The sequence below is a fragment of the Octopus bimaculoides genome, chromosome 7 (genome assembly GCF_046866305.1).
Source record: "Octopus bimaculoides isolate indiv1 chromosome 7, ASM4686630v1, whole genome shotgun sequence".
NCBI classification, from domain to species: Eukaryota; Metazoa; Mollusca; class Cephalopoda; order Octopoda; family Octopodidae; genus Octopus; species Octopus bimaculoides.
In genome coordinates this window covers 61,539,550-61,566,049 of record NC_142934.1, presented here as the reverse complement: position 1 = coordinate 61,566,049, position 26,500 = coordinate 61,539,550, and the positions used below count along the sequence as shown (strand labels likewise).

At 36.7% G+C, this 26,500-nt stretch overlaps 1 protein-coding gene across 9 annotated transcripts in view; it reads right to left on the bottom strand.

Moving 5' to 3' along the window:
• LOC106867691 (tumor protein p53-inducible protein 11) overlaps nt 1–26,500 on the bottom strand; it is a 546,722-nt gene that overhangs the window by 418,696 nt on the left and 101,526 nt on the right. For 3 of the 9 annotated variants that reach the window (XR_016242639.1, XR_016242641.1, XM_089355382.1), the window contains exon 1: nt 1,628–1,731. The exons of 4 other annotated variants lie outside the window; for them this stretch is intronic. Coding sequence is in view for 2 of the 5 variants with exons in the window: in XM_089355382.1 (XP_089211508.1) it covers nt 1,628–1,716 (89 nt within the window). In the remaining 3 variants the exon portion in view is untranslated. Of the gene's footprint in view, nt 1–1,627; nt 1,732–14,547; nt 14,691–26,500 lie in introns of those variants that run through there. 2 more of the 9 variants (XR_016242645.1, XM_052969712.2) reach the window with 2 other exon arrangements.

Genomic DNA, 26,500 nt, shown 5'->3' with positions numbered 1-26,500 from the left:
ATATATGTATATGTATATATATATATATATATATATATATATATATATATATATATATATATATATATATATATATATATATATATATATATATATATACATATGTATGTATGTATGTATGTACATCTATATATATGTATATATGTATGTATGTATATATATATATATATATATATATATATATATATATATATATATATATATATATATGGTGTAATTAAATGGCTCCCTAACAGTGGGGTAGGTGCTCACTTAAAGCATAGTAGTAGTGAGAGTAAGAAAAGGGAGAAAGGGCTTCTCCCTTAGAGTAGAAGGTAGATTGAAAGTGCTTTGGTACAAAGTGCAATGCTACATGAATGCTAGAGTGCAAATAACCTGAGGAAAAGGTTGTGCATAAGAGAAAGCAGATGTAGTATGCATAAAAGAGAAAACTGCCTTGGAATGGTTATGGGATGCATGTCAATGATGAAAGCTGCTTAAAAATGTATGAAGCACTCAGACTGGACATCTCTTAGAGAAGGGGAAGATCCCACAACATCAAGTGACGAAGCAGTCGAGTGTCCATGTAACTGAAAAATCTAGAAAATCTGATCACTGAATTTATTTCATAATGAGTATATAAAACTATGAAGGTTGGAGGTGTGATATATATATATATATATATATATATATATATATATATATATATATATGTATATATATATATATATATATATATATATATAAATGTATATAAATATATATAGGGAGAATTCACAAAAAACAAAAGATGAAGACAGGTGGTGTAGAAAACAAACAGATGTTTAAGTATAATGCTCGGGAAGTGAAAAAGTCTTTAACATTTTGAGCCTACTCTCTTTCATAGAAAGGAACACGGAAAGAAACAAGGAGAGAAAAAAAGAATGTGTAGTGGCTAGCGATCTATATATATATATATATATATATATATATATATATATATATATATATATATATATATATATATATATGTATATGTATATATATGTTTATTTAACCATCTGACTTTCATAGGATTACAGCTGTTTTGTATCCTTCTTAGTACCAAATAAAGAAGGTTGTGAAACAGCTGTAATCTTATGGAAGTTACATGGTTAAATAAATATATATTCACCTTTCATACCTCCAAACTTTGTTTTTAATTTTGTATATAGATATTATATATACATGTGTGTGTGTGTGTGTGTGTGTGTGTATTGGATATAAGTAAAGGTATGCCTGTGGTTGTGGTTATGAAGCACCTTGTGTCTTGTTTGGGCTGACCAAAGTCTTACGAGTGGACTTGGTAGACAGAAACTGAAAGAAGCTCACTGTATGTGTGTGTGTGTGCACACGTGTGTTTATGAGTCCTTGTGTATGTCTTTGTCATCCATCACCACTTGACAACCGGTGTTGGTATCTTTGCATCCCGTAACTTAACAGTTCTGCGAAAGAGACCAATAGAATAAGTACCAGACTTAAAAATTAAGTACCGGGGTTGATACATTTGACTAAAAATGTAAGACAGTGCCCCAGCATGGTTGCAGTCTAATGACTGGAACTAGTAAAAAAATAAAAGATGTACCATGAGAGAGATGGTGGAGATGGAAAAAAAAAATTATTACATCACCTATTAGAGACGATCCTTGCATTTGTTGTAAACAGTACAGAAGCGCTAACCACAATACCAAAATGTTGAACCTTACAACAGATATGCATGACAAAGGTCCACAATAATTGGTGACATACAGTGTGAGAAAAAAAAATCTGACACCCTCGTGCAAGCCTGGTCAAAAGAACACCAAGGTGGGTAGTCTTGGATTTCTAGGATGTTCTTACTGCATTTGTCCTCCATTTCCCTCACCACCATTTCTCTGTTTGTCACTGCTCTTGCTGTATTCATTCACTTCCCTTCCTCCGCCTATCTTTCTCTCACAAACACTATTCTGCTTTCATACTGGTGTGAATGGCAATGCAGCAGATAAAGTAATCAATATATTTATTGAAAGTTGTATATGCTTGAGTTGTTACTTGGAATTTTTGTTCACAATCTTCAGGTGACATCATTATTGTCATCATGATTATTATCATAATCATGATCATCAACATTATTTTTACATCCACTTATTCCATGCTGGCTTGGACAGAATGAAACTTCTTCCAGTAGTATTCTAGAGCCAAAGCTCTTCATGAGACCATCTTTTATTTGATTTCAGTTAAGGTAATTTATTCCATTTTTCTGTAAGGAGATCTGCTGAACAACACGGCGGTGACATTGTTTATGCTTTGCATAAACAGTGTTGTCACTGCGCAACAGTGTTTCTGTGAAATCACATTGAGTCAAACACTGATATAAACATGTGTATGTGATTCAAACATACACAGATACAAATGTGTGTGTGTATATCTACACAAAGGCTATATACATAATATATTATGTATATATGTACATATATATATATATATTTATATTTATCTGTCTGCATGCCTGTCTGTTTGTCTATCTATCTATCTATCTATCTATCTATTACCTACCTACCTGTCTGGCTGTCTGTCAGTCTATCTCTCTATCTCTCTCTCTATCTATCTGTCTGTCTGTCTGTCTGTCTGTCTGTCTGTCTGTCTGTCTGTCTGTCTGTCTGTCTATCTATCTATCTATTTATCTATCTATCTATCTATCTATCTAAAAAGTACCCGTGCCAGTCCTGTACATAGTGCCCATGCAGGTACTTTTAACAAAACACCCAGCACACTCTGTAAGGTGATTATTTATAGGAAGCACATCTAACTGTAGAAACTGAGTCAAATCATCCTGTAACCTGGTACAGCTCTCCAGCTTGCCAGCCTGAGGGTATAGTAGAAGACACTTGCCCAATGTGGCATGCAGTAGGACTGAACCTGGAACTATGTGATTGGGAAGCAAGCTTCTTTATTTCATAAAATTTGCCATAAAGGCATTACAAAGATGGATGCAAGAAACAAGCTTCTTACCACACAGTCACTCCTGCAGCTCAAATATATATTGAGAGAGATAGAGGAGAAAGAAAAAAATTTTACATCACATATGAGAAATGACCTTTACATTTGCTATAAGCCATACAGAAGTGCTAACCACAACACTAAAGAAACATCCTAAATTCCACCATCTAAATTAAAAGCCTTAACATAACAAGCTATGATTCCTCATACCAATGGCCTATCAATGAGGAAAGCAATCCACATGGTGTCATGGCACAGTATTAACCTTACCTGCATGCACACACATGCACACGCACATGCACACACACACACACACACACACACACACACACTCACATACAACGCACATGTGTCTTACTGGTAGCACAACGAGAAAGCAAGCTGATACAGCTAAGAAAATTTTGGAAAGACTTTCTGAGTTTAAATCAAAAATATTCCACTTGAGTGATATTTCTAAAACAACGAATCTGCTTAACTTAGAGCTGCAAGGTAGAAAATCAGAATTGGTCACCTGTTCTCAGAAGGTAAAAAGGTATATGGGGAAATTAAAATTTTAGAAAAAACAGTTTGAAAAAAGAAATTTGGCATCATTTCAAAACGTTAACATCACTGTTCCTACACCAGAATGCATTGCTGCATGCATTACCCATCTTGAAGGTCTTCATGTAGACTTTGAGAGAAGATACAATAATTTATTAAAGATAGATTATCCACTCTGGTTTGTAGACCTAGAAAATTATGGGCCAGGAGATGAAAATTTTGAGTTGGCTGAAATGTTGTTGGATTTGAAAGAGAATATGAAACTGAGAAGAAGAGTTGAAAAGAAGGTGTCTTTGCCTACATATCAATAAAGGAATCACACCCAAATATTTTTCAACATGTAGAAGCAAGCATCATTTCTATCCCTACCACATGGATGGTGGAATCTGCATTTCCTGCTGTTGTATTTTAAGTAGAAAAAGAAATAAATTAGATATCAAAAGCAGAGGAACTATTAGACTAAGACTAAAATAAGTTCATTAAAATTGATTATGATATCTTGTGTCAGAAACACCAATATCAAGCTAGTCACTAGCTGAATGGACTGAAAAAGAACGACTATGAAAAATGTTTTTGATATCTTGTGTTTATCTTTGTTCACTAAAATAAATTTTAAATTTTATCTTTGGTTTGCTAAAATAAATTTTAAATTTTATCTTTGGTTTGCTAAAACAAATTTTAAAGTGTAAATAGACTATTTTGTCCTTTCATTAAGTATCTTAGTGTGAAAATAGAACAGTATAAAGTAAAAGTAGAAGTGGTCTCTAGAAATTTTTTCAAGTAAAAAATGGTCCCTGGGCTGAAAAGGGTTGGGAACCACTGCTGTAAATAATTTGAACCAGTGTAGTGATGGGATTCTGTGAGATAAGCCCATTCAACACCAACATAGAAAAATCATGAGTGTAAGATGATGATGATGAGGATGATGATGATAGTGGTGGTGATGATGATAGTGATAATACACAATACATACAAACATCATACATGTGATTAGCAGCTGTCCTAAAATGTTGTCACGGTACTACTGTAGCATAGACTCTCTATATATATGTGCTTTCAAATGTAACAGGGACCAACTGGCCTTTGGCCACTGTTTGTATCCCATTGTGTCCACTACCCCGATTGGTTGGTATTGGCACAATTTGTCTCCTACTCTGTTGTGCCAACTGACTGTGGATAGCCAGTCAGAGGCTTTAGATAGCATCATGTGAACAACTTTTTCTGAACTCATTTCGAGCCTACTGCTCCCTATAAAAACTCATCATTTTCCTCATTATATGTCTTTGGTTTCAGACCTTTCATAGTTTAGCCACTGACCACACAAGACACAGCCAGTTCCAGTGACAACACCACAGCATCCACGTTGAGACTTACCAACTTCGTCCAACATCATTACAGTAATGTCCGTCTTCGTTACCCCTATCATCTTTTTAATGTCGTCAACATCATCTCTCTATGCACACAACTCAACAAGCAACTTGCCCAGCTTCCAATACTTCACTATTCATGAATTACTTCACCATGAATCAACAGTGAATGTACAGCCTGTAAGAACTCTTGTACCAAGTGACCCAGGCAGCAGTATCACAGCCACAACTTCACATACGACATGTACTTCCAACTACCTCAGCATCATGGCTGCAACTTCTTAATATAGTATTTCAACTACTGTGTACCAATGACTATAAACTGGTATTAATGATCTTACTTGTGTCTATGAACAATCTTCTCACTTCTCTTTATAAATTCTTTCACTGTCTTCTTCTTCATTGCTATTCTTATATGTTCCTAACACGCGCATACATCTATGCTTACACACACATACATCTTGTTCTCATGATGGCCGGTCTATTATTCTGTAAACATGATGCACACACAGTCACACATGTTAATATATCAATAAATCTTCTCTTAGACATTCTACTCAGTTGTGTTTCTCTTTTTCCCTCTAGCACTTATATGTATTATTCAATATATATTTATTATATTGGCTGTGTGATGTGGTACTAAGGATGCCATTCCCCTCATCTCACATCGCACAGTCTCCCTATGTAGCATGATGGTGTTGCTAAAACAATTTACAATGCCATCTGCAAAAAAGATTGTCCTGAAATAAACTTAGAAAATCCCTCTGCTATGAAATACATTCATAAACACCAACTCAAGGAATACTGGTGAAATATTCCCATCAAAACTTTTATCAAAAGTAAGCATAACAGGCCAGATATTGTTGTTTGGGACAGAGGAGCAAAGGTATATGCCATCAAAGGAAAATCAAAGTTGTCTATAGACAACTGTTTCAAAACCTCCAGCTTCTGTATCCAGACTATGAATTCATATATATACCAATAATAATTGGAGCTCTAGGTTTTGTTAGTAAATGCTTAAAGGAGAATCTGGATAAACTGGGATTTTCAGAAAGAGAAACCAGCCGGCTAATTCGTACATTATAAATGTAATCTGTGAGTGGAACAGTAAAAATATGCAAGACTTTTCTCAAGTTCCAAATGTTCATTTGTCTGTATTAACTACATCTCAAAGATGGAGCCTTGTATTTTTGTTGGAAACCGACTCCCTCCTTAGTGGAAGATTTATAAAAACAGAAGAGACATGCAATTATATGCATGAAAATAGATACATAAAACAAAATATACAAATCTACACGTATACACACACACACACACATACACACACATACATACATACATACATACATACATGCAAAAATACCCTGTTGGTTTTGCTGACATTCCAACGAAAGAGCCTTGGATCTAGGTTAGAAACTGGTTCTTTCTCTATCAGCAAGAAATCTTGAAATAAAGCTGAATAATGACTTACATACACACACATACATATGTATATATGTACATATATAAATATATGTATTTTACATGTATCACACACACACACACACCAAATATATGATGTCCAGTGATTTCAATCTTTCTGTCCACTACCCTTGCCTGCCATTAAAATAGTTCTTGTAAATTTTGTGATTTATCAAGACAAATCTTCATGCGTAAATTGCATGTGTGTATGTGTGTTTGTATGTGTGTATGTGTGTTTGTATGTGTACATATATACTTGAGTATGTATTATACATGTGTGCGTGCATGCACACACACATACACACATATATACATGTTTCTGTGATTTCGGTCTCCTTGTCCCTTGTCTCTTTGTCCTTCACAAAAGCACTTCTTGTGATATGTCAAGATAAACCTATATATCAATGTTTTCCAACTAAGATGTCATGGCTCACAAATTGTTGAACTAGAGGCGGGGGTCAGGGTGGGGATGCAAAGATTGTCACGTTTACATCATTAATCTCGAATACGCCTGCAGCATTGATTAATTGAGAATAAATTGGTTTCCTTTCTTTAAATTAACTATAAATTTATATGTGCATATCTATCTGTTAATTTCTCTCTTACTTTTTCTCTCTTTCCCCCCTCTCTCTCTTCTTCCCCTTTTTCTCTTTTTCCCCACTTTCTCTTTCCCTTTCTCTTTCTCCCTGCACTCTCTCTTTCTCTCTCTCTCTCTCTCTCTCTCTCTCTCTCTCTCTCTATCTATCTATCTATCTATCTATCTATCTATCTATCTACATAAACACATATGTAACTATATGTGCATGTATATGTATATGTGCTTGCGTTTTATATGTTTATAAATATATATATATATATATATATATACATATATATATGTATGTATACACAGTTATACTTCTACATAATTGTTTAAAAGTGTTTTGGTCAAATAGGTCTTCTCAATAACAGCACATCTCCAGAGGTCTTGGTCTCCTGTCATTGCTTCTTTGAGGCCCAATGTTCGAAGGTCATACTTCACTACCTCATCCCATGTCTTCCTGGGTCTACCTCTTCCACAGTTATGGTGTGGCACTTCCTCACACAGCTGTCCTCATCCATTTCTAACACATGACCATACCAGCACAGTCGTCTCTCTTGCACACCACATTTGATGCTTCTTATGCTCAACTTTTCTCTCAGGGCGCTTACACTCTGTCATGCATGCACACTGACATTACACATCCAATGGATAATACTAGCTTCATTTCTTTCAAGCCTATGTATGTCCTCAACAGTCATGGCCCATGTTTCACTGCTGTGTAGCATGGCAGTTCACACACATGCATCATACAGTCTACCTTTCACCCTGAGCGAGAGGCCCTTATATATATATAACAGGCTTTTTACAGTTTCCATCTACCAAAGTCACTTACAAGGCTTTGGTCAGCCTGAGGCTATAGTAGAAGACACTTGCCCAAGGTGCCACATGGTGGGACTGAACCCAGAACCATGTGGTTGGGAAGCAAGCTTTTTACCACTAAGCCATGCCTGTGTCTATATTTAATGTAATACTTTTTCCCTCAAACTCTAAGACCCTATAATGCTGGTTACCCACTTTCCATGGCATATAATCGTGATCACAAATTTCCCCTTGAATGGGATGTCAGACCATTGAGGGGTTGAATTTTGAGGGGATGGGACGAGTTGATTGCATCAATCCCATTAGTTGACTGGTACTTTCTTTTATTGACTCAGAAGAGATGAAAGGCTAAGATGACCTCATTATACAGATATTGATTTATAATCACTGCAGATTTACTAATGGTTAATTTATATTCTGAAAGTGGTAAGCTGACAGAATCATTAAAATGTCAGACAAAATACTTGTCTGTCGAAGAAGTATGTATCCTATAAAAAAAATTAATTAAAATTCTGTAGCAATCATGAAATGTTTTCTTTTTTCTACCATCTTTTACATTTTAGTTGTTTTGGTTATTGGAAAGTTTGGCATTTTGGTGGTACCTACTTGAAGGCTTTAACTGAATAAATCAGGTCTCTTGCTGAACCACTAAATTACAAGGGCATAAACAAACTAACACCAGTTATGACGTGGCAATAGGACAAACACAATCACAGACACACACACACGATGAACTTCTGCTCAGTTTTTGTTTACCAAATTCACTCACAAGGCATTGGTTATTCCGGGGCTATAGAAACGAAAACACTTTCCCAAGGTGCTACATGATGGAATTGAACCTGAATTCATGAGGTTGCAAAGAAACCTTCTTAACCACATAACCATGTCCATGCCTGAGGTGCATTAGGAGTGGTTATAGGTGTAGGCAAGGCTGTGTAGTAAGGAGCTTGTTTCTCAACCACAAGGTTTTGGGTTCAGTACCACTGTGTAGCATCTTTGGCAAGTGGCTTCTACTATAGCCCCAGGCCAACCAAAGCCTTGTGAGTGGATTTGATAGACAGAAACTAAAAGAAGCCTGTCATATGTATATATAAATATAAATATAAATATAAATATAAATATATATATATAAATATAAATATATATATATATATATATATATATATATATATATATATATATATATATATATATATATATATATATATATATGTATATGTCTATGTGTTTATGTCTTTGTGTCTGTGTTTGTCCTCCATCACCACTTGACAACCGGTGTTGGTGTGTTTACATCCCCATAACTTAGCAGTTCAGCAAAAGAGACTGAGAGGATAAGTACAAGGCTTACAAAAAGAAAAATAAGTCCTGGGGTTGATTTGTTCGACTAAAACTCTTCGAGGTGGTGTTCCAGCATGGCCACAGTCAAATGATTGAAACAAGTAAAAGAATAAACGAATAAAAGAATAAACAGAATCTGGAGGAAGATGCAAAACCATGGCCCTTGCAGGTTCTTTGATATTAGGAAGAGTGATACTGTTAATGTTCCATTGAAATTATCATAGGTCAACACCTACAAAAATGACACGAGCTAGGTGGAGATTCCTGAGGGACAATCTTTCAGGGATGAAGGATTGGACAAAATGGTTAATACAGGGAAAACTGGGCTGGATACAACAAGGGTGATGAGAGCTGGGTGAGAGATGGATGGGTCAGGATTGCCTGAGTGGTGGAGTTATGAGACCAGCCAGCTCTGATGATCAGAGGCCAGTTATGTAGTTGCTTTGGCAACATATATACTAAAACTGAAGGATTATAAAGAAGATGATCATGAGGTACATTTCAAAACTCAGCTATTCTTGCTGCTAACAAAGCATGAAGTATAAACGTAAATATGATCTGTGATTTATGTTTTAGACTAAGTGTGCTGAGCTGGAGAGAATCGAATTACTTTGTGATAGAAAACAAACCAAAGCAAACCACTCACACTTTAGTTCAGACTCTAACATATTACCAATACTTCCATTTGTGGCCTCCCATCGCATCAAAAATCATGAGGTATATGAATATATTACATAATATAACAAATGTAGATATATGGATTGGCAAAAGAAAATATCATATTTCTTGTTTGCTTTCCCAAACCTAAGAAAGCTAAAATATTTTAAAAGTAAGGGATTTGACTATTTTATATGCAGTGCATTACATTTGATAAATCCTACACTGCGTAAAAAATATATAATGGCCATTTATAACGGATATTTATGTGGCAGTTTCAGGGGATACTGAATGTGCATATTAATTTTATTGTATGTATATGCATGCAAGTATATTATGTGTATGTTTATATGTATAATATATATATGTGTGTGTATGTCTATATACATATACACAGACACATATGCACAGATGTTAGTGTGAACATACTATCTTAAAGAGAGCAAATGTGTGTATGTACTCTTTTTTTTACACTTTTACTTATTTGTGTGTGTATATATATATGTATATATATATATATATATATATATATATATATATATATTTGTTAGAAGTATATGTAATAAATATGCAGTTTTAATAATAATAATAATAATAATAATAATAATAATAATAATAATAATGATGATGATGATGATAATTTCTTTATTGACCACAAAGAATTTACATCAAGAAAAACATTAAGGATGGCACAGGACAATATTCTGAATGCGTGTGTGTGTAGTGTGCATATGATTATTGTGAAGGTTTTGTATCTAAACAAGGAGAAAAAGAAAAAGAATTCTAACAAAGTATAACTCTCAAAAGGGAAGAGATGCTCAAGGGCTGCTCATGGAAAAACTCCATAAAACAACGGATACTCTGACTTCTTGGGTAGGAGCATTTTTTCAGTTCCTTATCTCCGATTGACAGGCATATGCTCAGGGCAGGCCCATTCACTCACACCATGCTTGTATGTATGTATGCATGTATGTATGTATGTTTCTATGTTTTGTTGTATGTATGTCTTCTCATGCATATACTTGCATATGTAGACATGCTCATATATACTTAAATGGTAAACTTCTGGAAAGTTTTACAGATTTTTACAGTTCCAGTGATGGCTTGGATCTGCAGTCTTAGAATCAGCTTTCTCCTTTCTAGTTTTGCAGTGCTCCAAAATTTACACGTATAAACCTGAATTTGTAATCTGGATAGAGTAACAGCATGGGTATTCTCTTTTTCCCTGATTTTCAGCTTTATGTTAACATCTGCAGGGCAGCTGATTTCCACAACTGTACAGTTTCTCTTCTCTGTCCCAGATCATTATATCAGCTCTGTTGTGCTTACATTTTATTGAGGTTTTCACTGGGACATTCCACCAGTACTCCTTTTTATTATGAGTGGCTATGGCCTCCTCCATACTGTGGGTTCTTATTTCTTTGTCCTCGGGGTTATCCTTTCGACAGGTACATACATACATAAATATGTATGTATGTTTGTATATATGTATGTATAAATGTATGTATGTATGTATGTATACTCTTTACACTTTTTACTTGTTCCAGTCATTTGACTGTGGCCATGCTGGAGCACCGCCTTTAGTCGAACAAATCGACCCCAGGACTTATTCTTTGTAAGCCTAGTACTTATTCTATCGGTCTCTTTTGCTGAACCACTAAGTTACGGGGACGCAAACATGCCAGCATCGGTTGTCAAGCGATGTTTAGGGGACAAACACAGACACACAAACATATACACACGCACATACATATATATATATATATATATATATATATATATATATATATATACATATATACGACGGGCTTCTTTCAGTTTCTGTCTACCAAATCCACTCACAAGGCTTTGGTCGGCTCGAGGCTATAGTAGAAGACACTTGCCCAAGGTGCCACACAGTGGGATTGAACCCGGAACCATGTGGTTTGTAAGCAAGCTACTTACCACACAGCCAACTATTCTCTTTCTCTTTTTAGTTTCAGAGTAAATTTTGACAATACACTTATGATGTAGCAAGGTTATGAAAGAAAGTATCCTGTTTTGACCATAAACCTTTAAATCTTAAAAAGGTTTCACAGATTTTTGTAGTCCCAGATATTGCGATCATTTGTAACATATGAATTAAGGATTATTTGCATTCTCTCCCCATGACCCCAAGTTCAACCATACTTTGCTCCAGATTAGTATGTATGTACGTATGCATGAGTGACTGCATTATATGGATATATATGTATATATGTATGTTTGCATGTCTGTATATGTATGTATATATGCAAGTATATAAGTATGTATGTATGTATGTATGTATGTATGTATGTGTGTATATATGTATGTATGTATAAATTCATGTATATATGCACGTATATATATATATGTATCTTTGTATATATATATATATATGCTTGTATGTATGTATTGATGGATGGATGTCATTGCATGCATAAAACAATGTCCTACCTTACATATGTGTACATATACATAAATTCCTTTTTCTATATAAATGTAGATGGTTATATTACAATCTAGATTTCTGAAATGTTTCACATTCTTTTATGCTTCCATAGCTATACTTATCTTATTAGCCATGTTCTTTCTGGTCTTGTGAAACCTAGCTTTTCAAGATTAATGATTAGGCAATTATTTACATATCCCAAGACACTAATGATTATATTATCCTAGTCCAGATAAATCTGCTGATTCCTCCTTAATTTGGAAAAGATGTTTCCCATCTCATTATTTTTAATGTAAATTTCTTCTCTTCCACTGTAGAACTAATTTCTGTGTTCACTTTTGTTTCTTGTCTCAGCTCATGATGTCTGTTGGGTTACATTTTATAGATATTTTAATAGGAACATTTCAACAGTGTTTTTTTATTTTTTTATATAATGGATTAGTATACTCTCCAGTTGATGTAATATTTTTTACGTTGATATGCATGTAACTATGATGGTATGTATATACTTCTGTTTGTCTGTTTGTCTGTCTGTAAGTATGCATGTATGATGCATATAGCATGTATGTGTTTATATATATATATGCATATAATTATACATATATATATACAAATATGTATACATACATATACATATATGTATACACACACACATATATATATACTACTGTTGGGGAGTCAAGACTATCGAAAAGGTTGAAAGACGCAACGAAAATTTTAGGAAAATAAAAATAAGGAATAAGTGGAAATTTTACCGGTGAGTGTATTAAATTATAAGGCACAAAAAGAAAATGAATCTCCCCAGACACAAGAGAATATGCTTCAACACACGAACTCACATAAAGAATCTTGCAAACCAAATCCCAAAACGAAATATATATATATATATTTCTCTTTTACTTGTTTCAGTCATTTGACTGTGGCCATGCTGGAGCACCGCCTTTTAGTCGAGCTAATCGACCCGAGGACTTATTCTTTGGAAGCCTAGTACTTATTCTATCGGTCTCTTTAGCCAAACTGCTAAGTTACGGGGACGTAAACACACCAGCATCGGTTGTCAAGCGATGTTGGGGAGACAAACACAGACACACAAACATACACACACATACATATATATATATATACATATATACGACAGGCTTCTTTCAGTTTCCGTCTACCAAATCCACTCACAAGGCTTTGGTCAGCCTGAGGCTATAGCAGAAGACACTTACCCAAAGTGCCACGCAGTGGGACTGAACCCGGAACCATGTGGTTGGTAAGCAAGCTACTTACCACACAGCCACTCCTATATATATATATAACAAGATAGCTAGATCACCAGATAGGTAGATAGATAGATAGATAGATAGATAGATAGATAGATAGATAGATAGATAGATAGATACTTCATACCTGTGTATATATAAAGTGGACAAAGCCTAGCACTTTTGATACGAGCCTATCTAAGATTACCCTTTCTTCTATCATAAAAGCTTTCTATTTTGAAAAATGTTCTACATTAAAATCTTCCATCAAAATTTCAAACAAATCTATGTTCTAAAGACTAGTAAAATGACAGTCACTTCAGAAATTCTTCATTATTTTCAAAACTAAGTGAAACATTGGTTGTAGTGTAACAGAAATACAGTAAAAAAAGAACAATGTAAATATATTTCAACTTTCAATCACTGTATTTAAACTGATAAGTTAAAGTAGGTTAAGTTCTACAAGGAAAAGACTATAGGTACTATTTTTTTCAAAGAGAAATGAATACAAAAGAAAAACGGAAAAGAAAGAGAAAATGGAGAATGTCATCTTACTAGCAGTAACAATTTCAATCAATCAGAGACTCACATTAGCTTCATACTTTGGTCAATTTATCTGAGAATGGAGAAGATTGAGCTAAGTTATTGAGGAATTGGTGGTTTGTATATATGTTGTTATCACTACAATGTGTCCATGACCAACACACTCAATTGATAAGCAGCTCAGTTCATCAAATGGTAAATGGATTCCATAGAGTAGAAAGAAGTTGTTGTTGTAAGCAGAATTGACAGATGTTCAGTTTTGTTTAATTTAGAGAACTGTGTTCAATTCCTGCTGTGGATAAAGCTTGTTGGTGGTAAATTGGCCTCAACAAGTGGAAATAACACTAAAAAGGTAGTTGTTGGGGAAACAAACCTTTAATTATACTTTCACAAACAAATCAAATCACTTTCACCAACACCATCATCATCACCATCACCAACACTATCATCATCATGACACTGGTTTCATAGGAAGTAAAGAAGAAGATGCAATAACTAACGGCTATTACATTTCTTTCTAAGATACATTCATAGAATAATAATCACTGTCTTACAATCACTTACCTGAAAAAAATCTTCCACATTTTCTTCAAGTAAATTTACACACAAAATGCTTTTGGTTCCTGGGCAGTTTTTTTGCAGTCTACTTCTGTTCTCAGTTAATCACTTTATACACTCCCTTTGCATCTCACTCTCTCCCTCTTTCTCTCTCTCTCTCTCTCTCTCTCTCTCTCTCTCTCTCTCTCTCTCTCTCTTTCCCTATCTCTCTCTCTCTTTCCCTATCTCTCTCTCAATGCCAGCAGCTGGTACTACCAAATATACAAGGTAAACAGTTTGCTTATATCAAAACTGCTGTTTTCCACCAGTCGCCCATCCCTCAGCCAACTGGCAGCACCAATCTGTCAGCAGGTAACAACAGCAGTAACTCACTTGCACACCTGATATGCAGCTAGATGGTCATCTATTTTCATTTTAATATGGCCAATGGAGAGGGAGGTGGAGGAGATGAACTGGGAACTTATTGGTGTTATTAACTTTAAATCTGTCTAATTTTTGGCTGTTACTGCATAAACAACATCATCATCACCACAAATCTATCACTGTTATCAGCAGTAGCATCATTAGCAATATCCTCATCCCGTGGATGTGATTTTTGCCAGAGAACTGACTGCTATTTCTAGCAGGTCACGCGACTACCATCCTTCCCTCTTCTTTCCTCCCCTTCACCATCATTATCACCTTGACCCATGCAACCACCACCACCACCACCACCACCACCCTTCCCCCATCCTCCTTCCTCTCTTCACTCCTTATCCCCCCCCTCTCATACCCTGTTCCCCATCTTGCCATCCTCCTAAATCCCTCCTCCTCTCTGCCCCTTTTCTTCTCTTCCCCTTCTCCTGCCTCCCCTCCTCCTCCTTCTCCTCATGATGATGAGGATGATCATCATCATCATTTATACTATCAAAGACATCACTACTGATTTCTTCATTGTAAACATCACCATCCTTTCCACCACCTCTGCCGTCGCCGCCACCACCACCACGACCACCACCACCAGTGTAGCCACTGTTGTTATAATCACATTTCCTTCTATCAACATCTCCAATACACTTGCTACAACAAGCATACCTAACACCCAAATTATTATGATTGGACCAAACGAAAGAAATTCCAGAGTCATGCAAATCCAGATGAAGCCATTCTACCACTTTCCTGACATTAATATTTCTTTGTCCAGTTTAAGATGGCAAGCTGCCAGAGTTGTTAGCACATCGGCCAAAATGCTTAGCAGCATGTCAGAATGTCCTTACCTTTCATCCTTTGGGGTGGATAAACCAAGTACCAGTTGAGCACTAGGGTCAATCTCATCGATTTAGACCCTTCCCCCGAAATTGCTGGCCTTGTGCCAAAATGTGAAACGAATATTTCTTTATTTACATTATTTACATTTGACGGATATTTGTCTTCATCTTGTTTGATGTTAACACAACCTTTTGGCTGATGTACCCTCCAGCCTTCATTGGGTGTCCTGGAGAAATTTTGAACCTGGATTCTCATTCCTAAGGTATTTTTCCAATGTTATTATTATTATTATTATTATTATTATTATTATTGTTATTATTATTATTCAGGTCACTGCTTATGGGCATATGGTGTAGTGGTTAAGAGTGCAGGCTACTAACCCCAAGATTCAGAGTTCGATTTCAGGCAGTAACATGAATAATAATAATAATATTAATAATATTAATAATGATGATAATGATGATGATGATGATGATAATAATAATAACATTGGAAAAATATCTTAGGAATAAGAACCCAGGTTTGAAATTCCCCCAGGACACCTAATGAAGGCTGGAGAGTACATCAGCCAAAACGTTGTGTTAACCATCTATGCTGGCTTGTGTTGGATGGTTAGACAGAATCCATTTGGTTGGAAGACTACGTTTTGCTCTAGTGTTTTAATTTTGGCATGGTTCTTATGGCTGGATGCACTTCCCAATGCCAACCACTTCACAGAGAATGTACTGGGAACCTTTTATGTGAGATTACCCAGTAATTTCCTGAGATTGCCTGAGAAGGAGTAGAGGAGATAAAGTGGTTGCTTTATGAAAAGTGTGGGGAGGTTAATTTGTGATTGAAAGAGTGGAGCCAGGTTTGTTGTGGAGGAGATTCATGGCTACTTCACATTTTACATGTAATGCATTGAGAAGGCTGGAGTAGTGCCACACAATGTGGTTGTGTCAAAGTGCCAGAATATACTAACATGACTCAAGAAGGTGAATAGAAGAGAGCATGGAGGTAGGACAATCACCAGGGGTGAGTAAGTTTGTAAGAGTAGGAGGAGGTGGATATATTAAGTATGGGATGCAGGTGGTCAGATGGAGGAGTGGGAGAGACAATAAAACAATGATCAACACATGTCACTCAGCTGGCAAAAATGAGTAATATCTATATTTCAAAAGGACCAACCTTGTCACGTTCTGTGTCATACTGAATCTCTCTGGGAACTACTTTAAAAGTTACATGTGTTTGTAGAGTGCTCAGCCACTTGCATGTTAACTTCACCAGCAGGCTATTGCATTGGTCGGATCAACTGGGATTCTTGTCATTGTAACCAATGGAGTGCCACACACACACACACACACACACACACACACATACACACACACACACACACATATAACTCCTTTGCACTAGTCAAAAGGGCTAAACATCCCTCTGGTAAGCATTCATTAGGGTTATATTGCCTGAAGAAATGAATCCATGAAGAGGATCTACCCGACACCCACAGATACTGCGGACTACACTGTAATCTTCCCAGGAATATGGACTGTGATCTTAAGAAACATGTTATTTGTGAAATTGCATGTAGTGATGCATTAAATGTTTATAAATTCCAACAAAGTATTATGGTTCTTATTACTATATATATATATATATATATGTTCTTTTGTTCTTTTATTTGATTCAGTCATTTGACTGCAGCCATACTGGAGCACTGTCTTATATATATATACTTGATCTGTGGGTTAAAAAGGCAACCAATGGTTTCATGTGGTGAGATCTGCACAGTTGTTCAAGCTTACCATAAGGCTTACCATATGGAAGAGGAAGTGTTGGCGTTTGTCTCAATTTTGGATAAGAATATATATATAATGGAGGAATGGATATTAAAGGATGATGATGATGAGGACGATGATGATGATATATATATATATACAATAATAGGATAAACTCTTATATAAGAATTTATCAAGTAGTTACCGTGAAAAAAATTCATAGGGAAGAATCTATCGTTTTTCCCTAAATCATATTTATATATATATATATATATATATATATATATATACATACATACATACATATACATACATACATATATATATGAACACACACACACACACACATATATATATATATATCTTTATATATGTACTTAGAGTAAGAATGCTAATATATGGATAAATGCATACACACATGTAGATATATATATGAGTGAATGTGTGTGTGTGTGTGTGTGTGTGTGTATGTGTGTGTGTGTGTTGTGTGTGTGTGTATGATGCTTGTGTGGACATAATACCTTCAATGAGATGTACATGACTTACAGTTATTCCTACATACGTTCATACATGTATACATACAGAGGTGTGTGTGTGTATTTATATATATATATATATATATATATATATATATATATATATATATATATATATAATGTACATATATGTGTGTATACATGCATATATATTCTTTGTATCATTTATATATATATATATATATATATATATATATATATATATATATGTATATATGTATGTATGTATGTATGTATTTATAATGTAGGTTATTGCAACATCTGGTTTTGAGATGTTAAGTTGTTACAATGTAATATAAAATGAGGAGAGAGAGACAGAGATCTGTGGTATGTCTGTTTAATCCTCGCCCTCCCCCTCCCCACCTCACATGTCATGCTTTACATTTAAGTTTGTTCCAAGTTTTATATACTAAACTTTGTAATTTTTTATTCATTTGTTTGCAATTCATTATTCTCTTGTCTTCCCTCTTCTCACTCAAGTCTCTTTCTCCTCAGCACCAGCCTTTTTGATGTAACATCTCTCTCTCTCGTTTTATTTTATTATTTTGTGCTTATGTTTTGATGACTTTCTCCTGCGGTTCCTTGTTTTTGTTCTGACATTTCTTTTCTTTTTTTTTCTTTTGCAGAGGGTGGTGGGTTTTGGTGGGTCGCAGTGGTAGTTGTTAAGGACAGCTGGACTGCAGGCAGGATCATACCGTACCACTATATGGCACTGTATACCACCACTGCCACCACCACAACCACCAACATCACCACTGTTGTAATTTTGTATGTGTTTATATAAGTGGGTGTGGAGGCGCAATGGCCCAGTGGTTAGGGCAGTGGACTCGCGGTCATAAGATCGCGGTTTCGGTTCCCAGACCGGGCGTTGTGAGTGTTTATTGAGTGAAAACACCTAAAACTCCACGAGGCTCCGGCAGGGGATGGTGGCGAACCCTGCTGTACTCTTCCACCACAACTTTCTATCACTCTTACTTCCTGTTTCTGTTGTGCCTGTAATTCAAAGGGTCAGCCTTGTCACACTGTGTCACGCTGAATATCCCCGAGAACTACATTAAGGGTACATGTGTCTGTGGAGTCCTCAGCCACTTGCACGTTAATCTCATGAGCAGGCTGTTCCGCTAATTGGATCAACTGAGACCCTCGATGTCGTAAGCGACGGAGTGCCAACAATATAAGTGGGTGGAGGCAATGGTGGTGGAGGTTCAGCAGTTAGGTTTACAATCATGTGATTCCAAGTTCAAAATCAAGGTATGGCACACTGGCCAAGTATATTCTACTTTATTCTCACATTGACCAATAGCTTGTGAGTGAAATCTAGTGCATGGAAACTGTGTAGAAGCCCATGATATATGTGCATACATACATATACACACACATAGATACATACATACAAACATACATACACACATACATACATATATACATATATATATATATATATATATATATATATCATCATCATCATCATCATCATCGTTTAACGTCCTCTTTCCATGCTAGCATGGGTTGGACGGTTTGACTGAGGACTGGTGAAACCGGATGGCAACACCAGGCTCCAATCTAATTTGGCAGAGTTTCTACAGCTGGATGCCCTTCCTAACGCCAACCACTCAGAGAGTGTAGTGGGTGCTTTTACGTGTCACCCGCACGAAAACGGCCACGCTCAAAATGGTGTCTTTTATGTGCCACCCGCACAAGCCAGTCCAGGGGCACTGGCAACGATCTCGCTCGAAAATCCTATGGGAGCCAGTCAGGCGGTACTGGCAACGGCCACGCTCAAAATGGTGCATCTCATGTGCCACCCGCACAAGAACCAGTCCAGGGGCACTGGCAACGATCTTACTTGGCTTGCCGGGTCTTCTCACTCACAGCACATTTCCAAAGGTCTCGGTCAGTAGTCATCGCCTCGGTGAGGCCCAATGTACGAAGGTCTTGCCTCACCACCTCAGCCCAGGTCTTCCTGGGCCTACCTCTTCCACGGGTTCCCTCAACTGTTAGGGTGTGGCACTTTTTCACGCAGCTATCCTCATCCATTCTCACCACATGTCCATACCAGCGCAATCGTCTCTCTTGCACACCACAACTGATACTTCTAATGTTCAGCTTTTCTCTCAAGATACTTACACTCTGACGGGTATTCACATTGACATTACACATCCAACGGAGCATACTGGCTTCATTCCTTGCGAGCTTACGTATGTCCTCAGCAGTTACAGCCCATGTTTCACTGCCATGTAGCATGGCTGTTCGTACGCATGCGTCATACAGTCTGCCTTTTACTCTGAGTGAGAGTCCCTTTGTCGCCAGCAGGGGTAAGAGCTCTCTAAACTTTGCCCAGGCTATTCTTATTCTAGCAGCTACACTTTCAGCGCACCCACCCCCACTACTAACTTGGTCGCCCAGATAGCGGAAGCTATCGACTACCTCTAGTTTTTCACCCTGGAATGAGATAGAAGTTGTTTCCTGTTTGTTTATAGTCTTTATTGCACCTGAACATCTGCCACAAACAAAAACTAACTTGCTAGTTAACCTGCCTTTGATGTTGCTGCACCTCTTATGTGTCCATAGCTTGCACCGGGTACATCTTATAGAGTTACTACCTACTCCTTTTCTACATACTGAGCAGGGCCATTTACCTGAAGGGGTTTGTGTTTTATCTATATATATATATACACACACATGCATATATACATATATACATACACACACATATCTTTTTCTTTTATTTTTTAGTCCGTAGACTGTGGCCATGCTAGGGCACCACCTTGGTTTTTAGTTGAATGAATCAACCTCAGGATTTATGTTTTAAGCCTGGTACTTATTCTACTGGAATCTTTTGATGAACTGTAAAGTTACAGGAATGTAAGTGCACCAACACCAGTTATCAAATGGTGGCAAGGGACAAACCTAGACATTACACACACACACACACACACACACACACACGCATACACATGCACACACGCACACACATGCACACATACATGCACTCACACACACACACACACACACACACACACACAATGTATTGATGTACATACGTATACATGACAACACACCTCTTCACTCACTCTCTTTTTTTTCTTTCTCTTATTTCTCTCTCTTTCTCTCTCTTTCACGCACACACACGTCCATCTCAAATACACATACATAAATCTTTCACTTTCTCCTCTCTTTCACTTTCTCCTCTCTTTCACTTTCTCCTCTCTTTCACTTTCTCCTCTCTTTCACTTTCTCCTCTCTTTCACTTTCTCCTCTCTTTCACTTTCTCCTCTCTTTCACTTTCTCCTCTCTTTCACTTTAAAACTAAAGTAAATAAATAAAAAAATGTTTACGGAAATTAACAAACTCTGGATGATGAAATCACATTCAGTTAATAATTAAAATACTGTGTACATCAAAAAGTCAATTGTTTTTTGTTTCTTCTTTGAAAGTGCAAAGACAATGTGTGTGTATATGTCACAGATAGTGAATGTGTATTTGTGCCGATTGATACGCCATTATATGTGCATTCTGTGTGTATTGACGTCATGGAAGCCATGTATTTTTTCATCAAGAAATAACAAAAATTGTATTTAATCGCTTAAATTAAGGTCCAAGTGTCACAAAAATGTGTATTGCACTGCCAAAGGTAAGTATAAAAATAAATATGTAAAAAAATTAAGATAAAATATACTATTTCTGAGACATTTCAGTTACACACAAACATCCCTAGAGTTTTAGTATTACCAAGATATGTATGTATGTACATGTGTGTGTGTGTGTGTGTGTGTGTGTGTGTGTGTGTGTGTGTGTGTGTCTGTTTGTGTGTGTGTGTGTGTGTTTGTGTGTGTGTGTGTGTGTGTGTATGTGTGTGTGTGTGTATGTATGTAAGTATGCTCTTTACTCTTTTACTTGTTTCAGTCATTTGACTGCGGCCATGCTGGAGCACCACCTTTTTAGTCGAGCAAATCAAGCCCAGGACTTATTCTTTGGGAGCCTAGTACTTATTCTATCGATCTCTTTTGCCGAACTGCTAAGTTACGGGGACGTAAACATACCAACATCGGTTGTCAAGCGATGTTGGGGGGACAAACACAGACACAAACATATACACACACATACATACACACACACACACACACACACACATACACACACACATATATATATATATATATATACATATATACGATGGGCTTCTTTCAGTTTCTGTCTACCAAATCCACTCACAAGGCTTTGGTCGGCCCGAGGCTATAGTAGAAGACACTTGCCCAAGGTGCCACGCAGTGGGACTGAACCCGGAACCATGTGGTTAGTAAGCAAGCTACTTACCACACAACCACTCCTGCGCCTATATGTATATGTATTGTTTCAATGCAATCTCTTACATAAGACAAGTGAAGGGTGATTGATGCACAGGTGAAGAAGTAAAGAGGTAAAGCAGGTCATGTGATCAGTACAGGTGGTAGAGGAATGAATAGAGGAATGGGGAGATTGACAGAGATGGAGAAACCTTATTTCACATTGCTCCACTCCACTCAGCTGGCAAATATGAGTTGCACTTGTAATTCAAAGAGATAACCTTGTCACACTCTATGTCACACTGAATCTCCCTGAGAACATCAAGGGTACATGTATGTGGTGTGGAGTGCTCAGCCACTTACTCTTTTACTCTTTTACTCTTTTACTTGTTTCAGTCTTTTGACTGTGGACATGCTGGAGCACCACCTTTAGTCGAGCAAATCGACCCCAGGACTTATTCTTTGAAAGCTTAGTACTTAATCTATCGGTCTCTTTTGCCGAACCGCTAAGTTATGGGGATGTAAACACACCACCATCGGTTGTCAAGCGATGGTGGGGGGACAAACACAGACACACAAACATATACATACATATATATATATATACATATATACGACGGGCTTCTTTCAGTTTCTGTCTACCAAATCCACTCATAAGGCTTTGGTCGGCCCGAGGCTATAGTAGAAGGTACTTGCCCAAGATACCATGCAGTAGGACTGAACCCGGAACCATGTGGCTGGTAAGCAAGCTACTTACCACACAGTCACTCCTACGCTTGCAAATTAATTTCATGAGCAGGCAGATCTGTTGATTGGATCAACTTGAACCCTCACTGCCATAACTGACAGAGTGTTAATTAGAGATTAGGTCTTTAAGCACTGTATATCTCCAATTTTTATGGGCTTTGTCAGCATCTCTGAGAAATGCAGCATTTTCAGATAACTCTTCACTACTTTGTCCCAAGTCTTCATCAGTCTCCTCTTCCAAAGGTTTCACTAACTTATCCTCTAGGTCAGGGGTTTTCAAACTGTGATCTGCGGACCACAGGGGGTCCGCAAGGACAAGACAGGGGTCCGTGGACAGCAAATACTTTTTATGGGCAATTTGATTTTATATATGTTTTTTAATCGAAATCTTTTAATTGACAATAAACCTATTTTGTTAAATACTGTTAAATAAATAAATGTAAAAATATATGTTATTTTAAGCAAATATTTATGTATAAATTTCATAAGCGTTTATAAGGGGGTCCCTAAGGTAAAGCACCCCTGCTCTAGGTAACAGAAGCTATCGACTGTTTCTAGTGAGCCATGTAGGCATTTAAGAGAGTCTATTTCTGATATATCCTAAGTGCTCATTGTCTCTGTGCATCTGACACATACAAAACCTGTGTTCTCTGTTAGTCAGCAGGTGATTCCACTATAGCTCTTGTGTATTCATTGCTTAAACTGAGTGTTGCAAACAGAGTTTCTACCTACTCCTTTTCTGCAAAGTGAGCAAGGCCATTTCCTTGATGATAGCAGGGACCTAGCTACTTTCCTACTTACTAACACCTTGGTCTTTGCTAAGTTTACCTCAAGGCCTAGGTTTCACTTCCACATCTGACCCATGCAAGTATAAAAATGTAAATGTTAAAACAATGATGGTGATGATGATGATGATGATGATGAAGATGACAACGATGATGATGATGATGTTGATGATGATGATGATGATGATGATGATGATGATGATGATGATGATGATGATAACGATGATGGAACTGTATTTATTCTGAATGTAATGATTGCAATGACAGGGATCTTGATCTGAAGCAGAGTAGCAGGAATAGTTAGTTCCCCTTTGCTTTTGCTAATTATGAAGCATGTATCAAGATATTCTTATTTCGATTTCAGTACTGTACTGCACAATTCATGTCAAAGACTTTCCCTTTGTTTGTCACTGGTTCATTCCTTCTCTAAACAACTGATGCATGTAAAATTGACAAATATTTCACTGGCTTCAACCCTTGAGATGGATAATAATAATAAAACATATCTTTATACAAAGTGGGGGATTGATATTGGATCAGCATCTTATCCCCGAAAAATTCCCTGAGAATAAGGGCTCAGAAACCATTAACAGAGCAAGATTTTAATGTACAAGTCACATATGACACATGTTGTTTAAACGATGAACTCAGAATGAAATTAAATATATAGGCGCAGGAGTGGCTATGTGGTAAGTAGCTTCCTTACCAACCATATGGTTGCGGGTTCATTCCCACTGTGTGGCACCTTGGGCAAGTGTCTTCTACTATAGCCTCAGGCCAACCAAAGCCTTGTGAGTGGATTTGGTAGACGGAAACTGAAAGAAGCCCGTCGTATATATGTATGTATATATATATATATATGTGTGTGTGTGTGTGGGTGTATGTATGTGTGTGTATATGTTTGTGTGTCTGTGTTTGTCCCCCCCAACATTGCTTGACAACCGATCGTGGTGTGTTTACGTCCCCGTAACTTAGTGGTTCGGCAAAAGAGACCGATAGAATAAGTACTAGGCATCCAAAGAATAAGTCCTGGGGTCGATTTTCTCGACTAAAGGTGGTGCACCAGCATGGCCACAGTCAAATGACTGAAACAAGTAAAGAGTAAAGAGTGCTTTGATTACTTTTGGCTGTGAACTGTACAAGTGTTCAATGGTGCCTATTCACAGCTAAACAAACTGAGCCATCTAATGTTAGTTGTTAGTCATAGACAGTGTAGTATCAATGAGGGAATATCAACTGCTAATCAGTAGACTGGCCAATTGCCTGACTGACTCCAGCAGCTCCCTATCAACAACATTGGTTATGACTAATGTATGATATACACAATGAAAATTTATCCTTGTCTGGTCAATAACCTTACAAATGATATAAGCAATGTGAATTATATAAATATTGTAATTACAAATTTTTGTCTTTGCTTTTAATCCTTTGGCCATCAGTTGTCTTGTGAATAATATACACTAGCAGAACCTGTTGAAATTTCACTGTTATTTTGAAGAGTATAAGATTGTTAGAAGTTTATAGAAAATCGTGTGATACATCATTTCTTTTGAAATCGTTTTCTTTTCAAAGTGTTTGATTTTTGAGAGGGCAAAGTTCACACAGGTATTACTGAATGTGTTGTTTTAGAAGAGTATCTCTGAAAACTGTATTCTTTGTTATACACTTGCCTCCATTTTTTACATTGAGATTTGTTATCTATTATTTTTACCTATATATCAAAAAGCAAACAATCTTAATTACAGTAGCTACACAACTGAAATGTGGGTTAAAAATATATCATTAATCTGTACATATATATATATGTGGAGGCGCAATGGCCCAGTGGTTAGGGCAGCGGACTCGCGGTCATAAGATCGCGGTTTTGATTCCCAGACCTGGCGTTGTGAGTGTTTATTGAGCGAAAACACCTAAAGGCTCCAAGAGGCTCCGGCAGGGGATGGTGGCGAACCCTGCTGTACTCTTTCACCACAACTTTCTCTCACTCTTACTTCCTGTTTCTGCTGTGCCTCTAATTCAAAGGGTCAGCCTTGTCACACTGTGTCACGCTGAATATCTCCGAGAACTACGTAAAGGGTACACATGTCTGTGGAGTCCTCAGCCACTTGCACGTTGATTTCATGAGCAGGCTGTTCAACTGGAACCCTCGACTTCGTAAGCGACGGAGTGCCAACAACAACAATATATATATATATATATATCACACAATTTAAAATAATTTATTTTCCTGTCAACTGTAACATGAAGAATAAAAGAATAATATAGATATTTTTTTATAAATGTTGTCTGCAATAGATAACGGCTTCAGTTATGTTCTTTAGTTAACCATTGTTAGGAATAACACAAATGATTAAAAGATTATGTAAAAGATTATGGCTTAGCTTTTATTCCATAGGAATATATTTTATTCCATAGGAATAGATTCCTCAAATTTCTCATGAGTAACCGTTGTGACTTTAACAGATTTCATCTTTTATTCAGCCCTATAATTTATCAGCCAGTTGTTTTACAAATGATATAAATGTGCGTAGAATAGATTATGTCACCAGTTTCCTTCCATAATTAAAACACTACATCACAGGATGATATTGTTATGC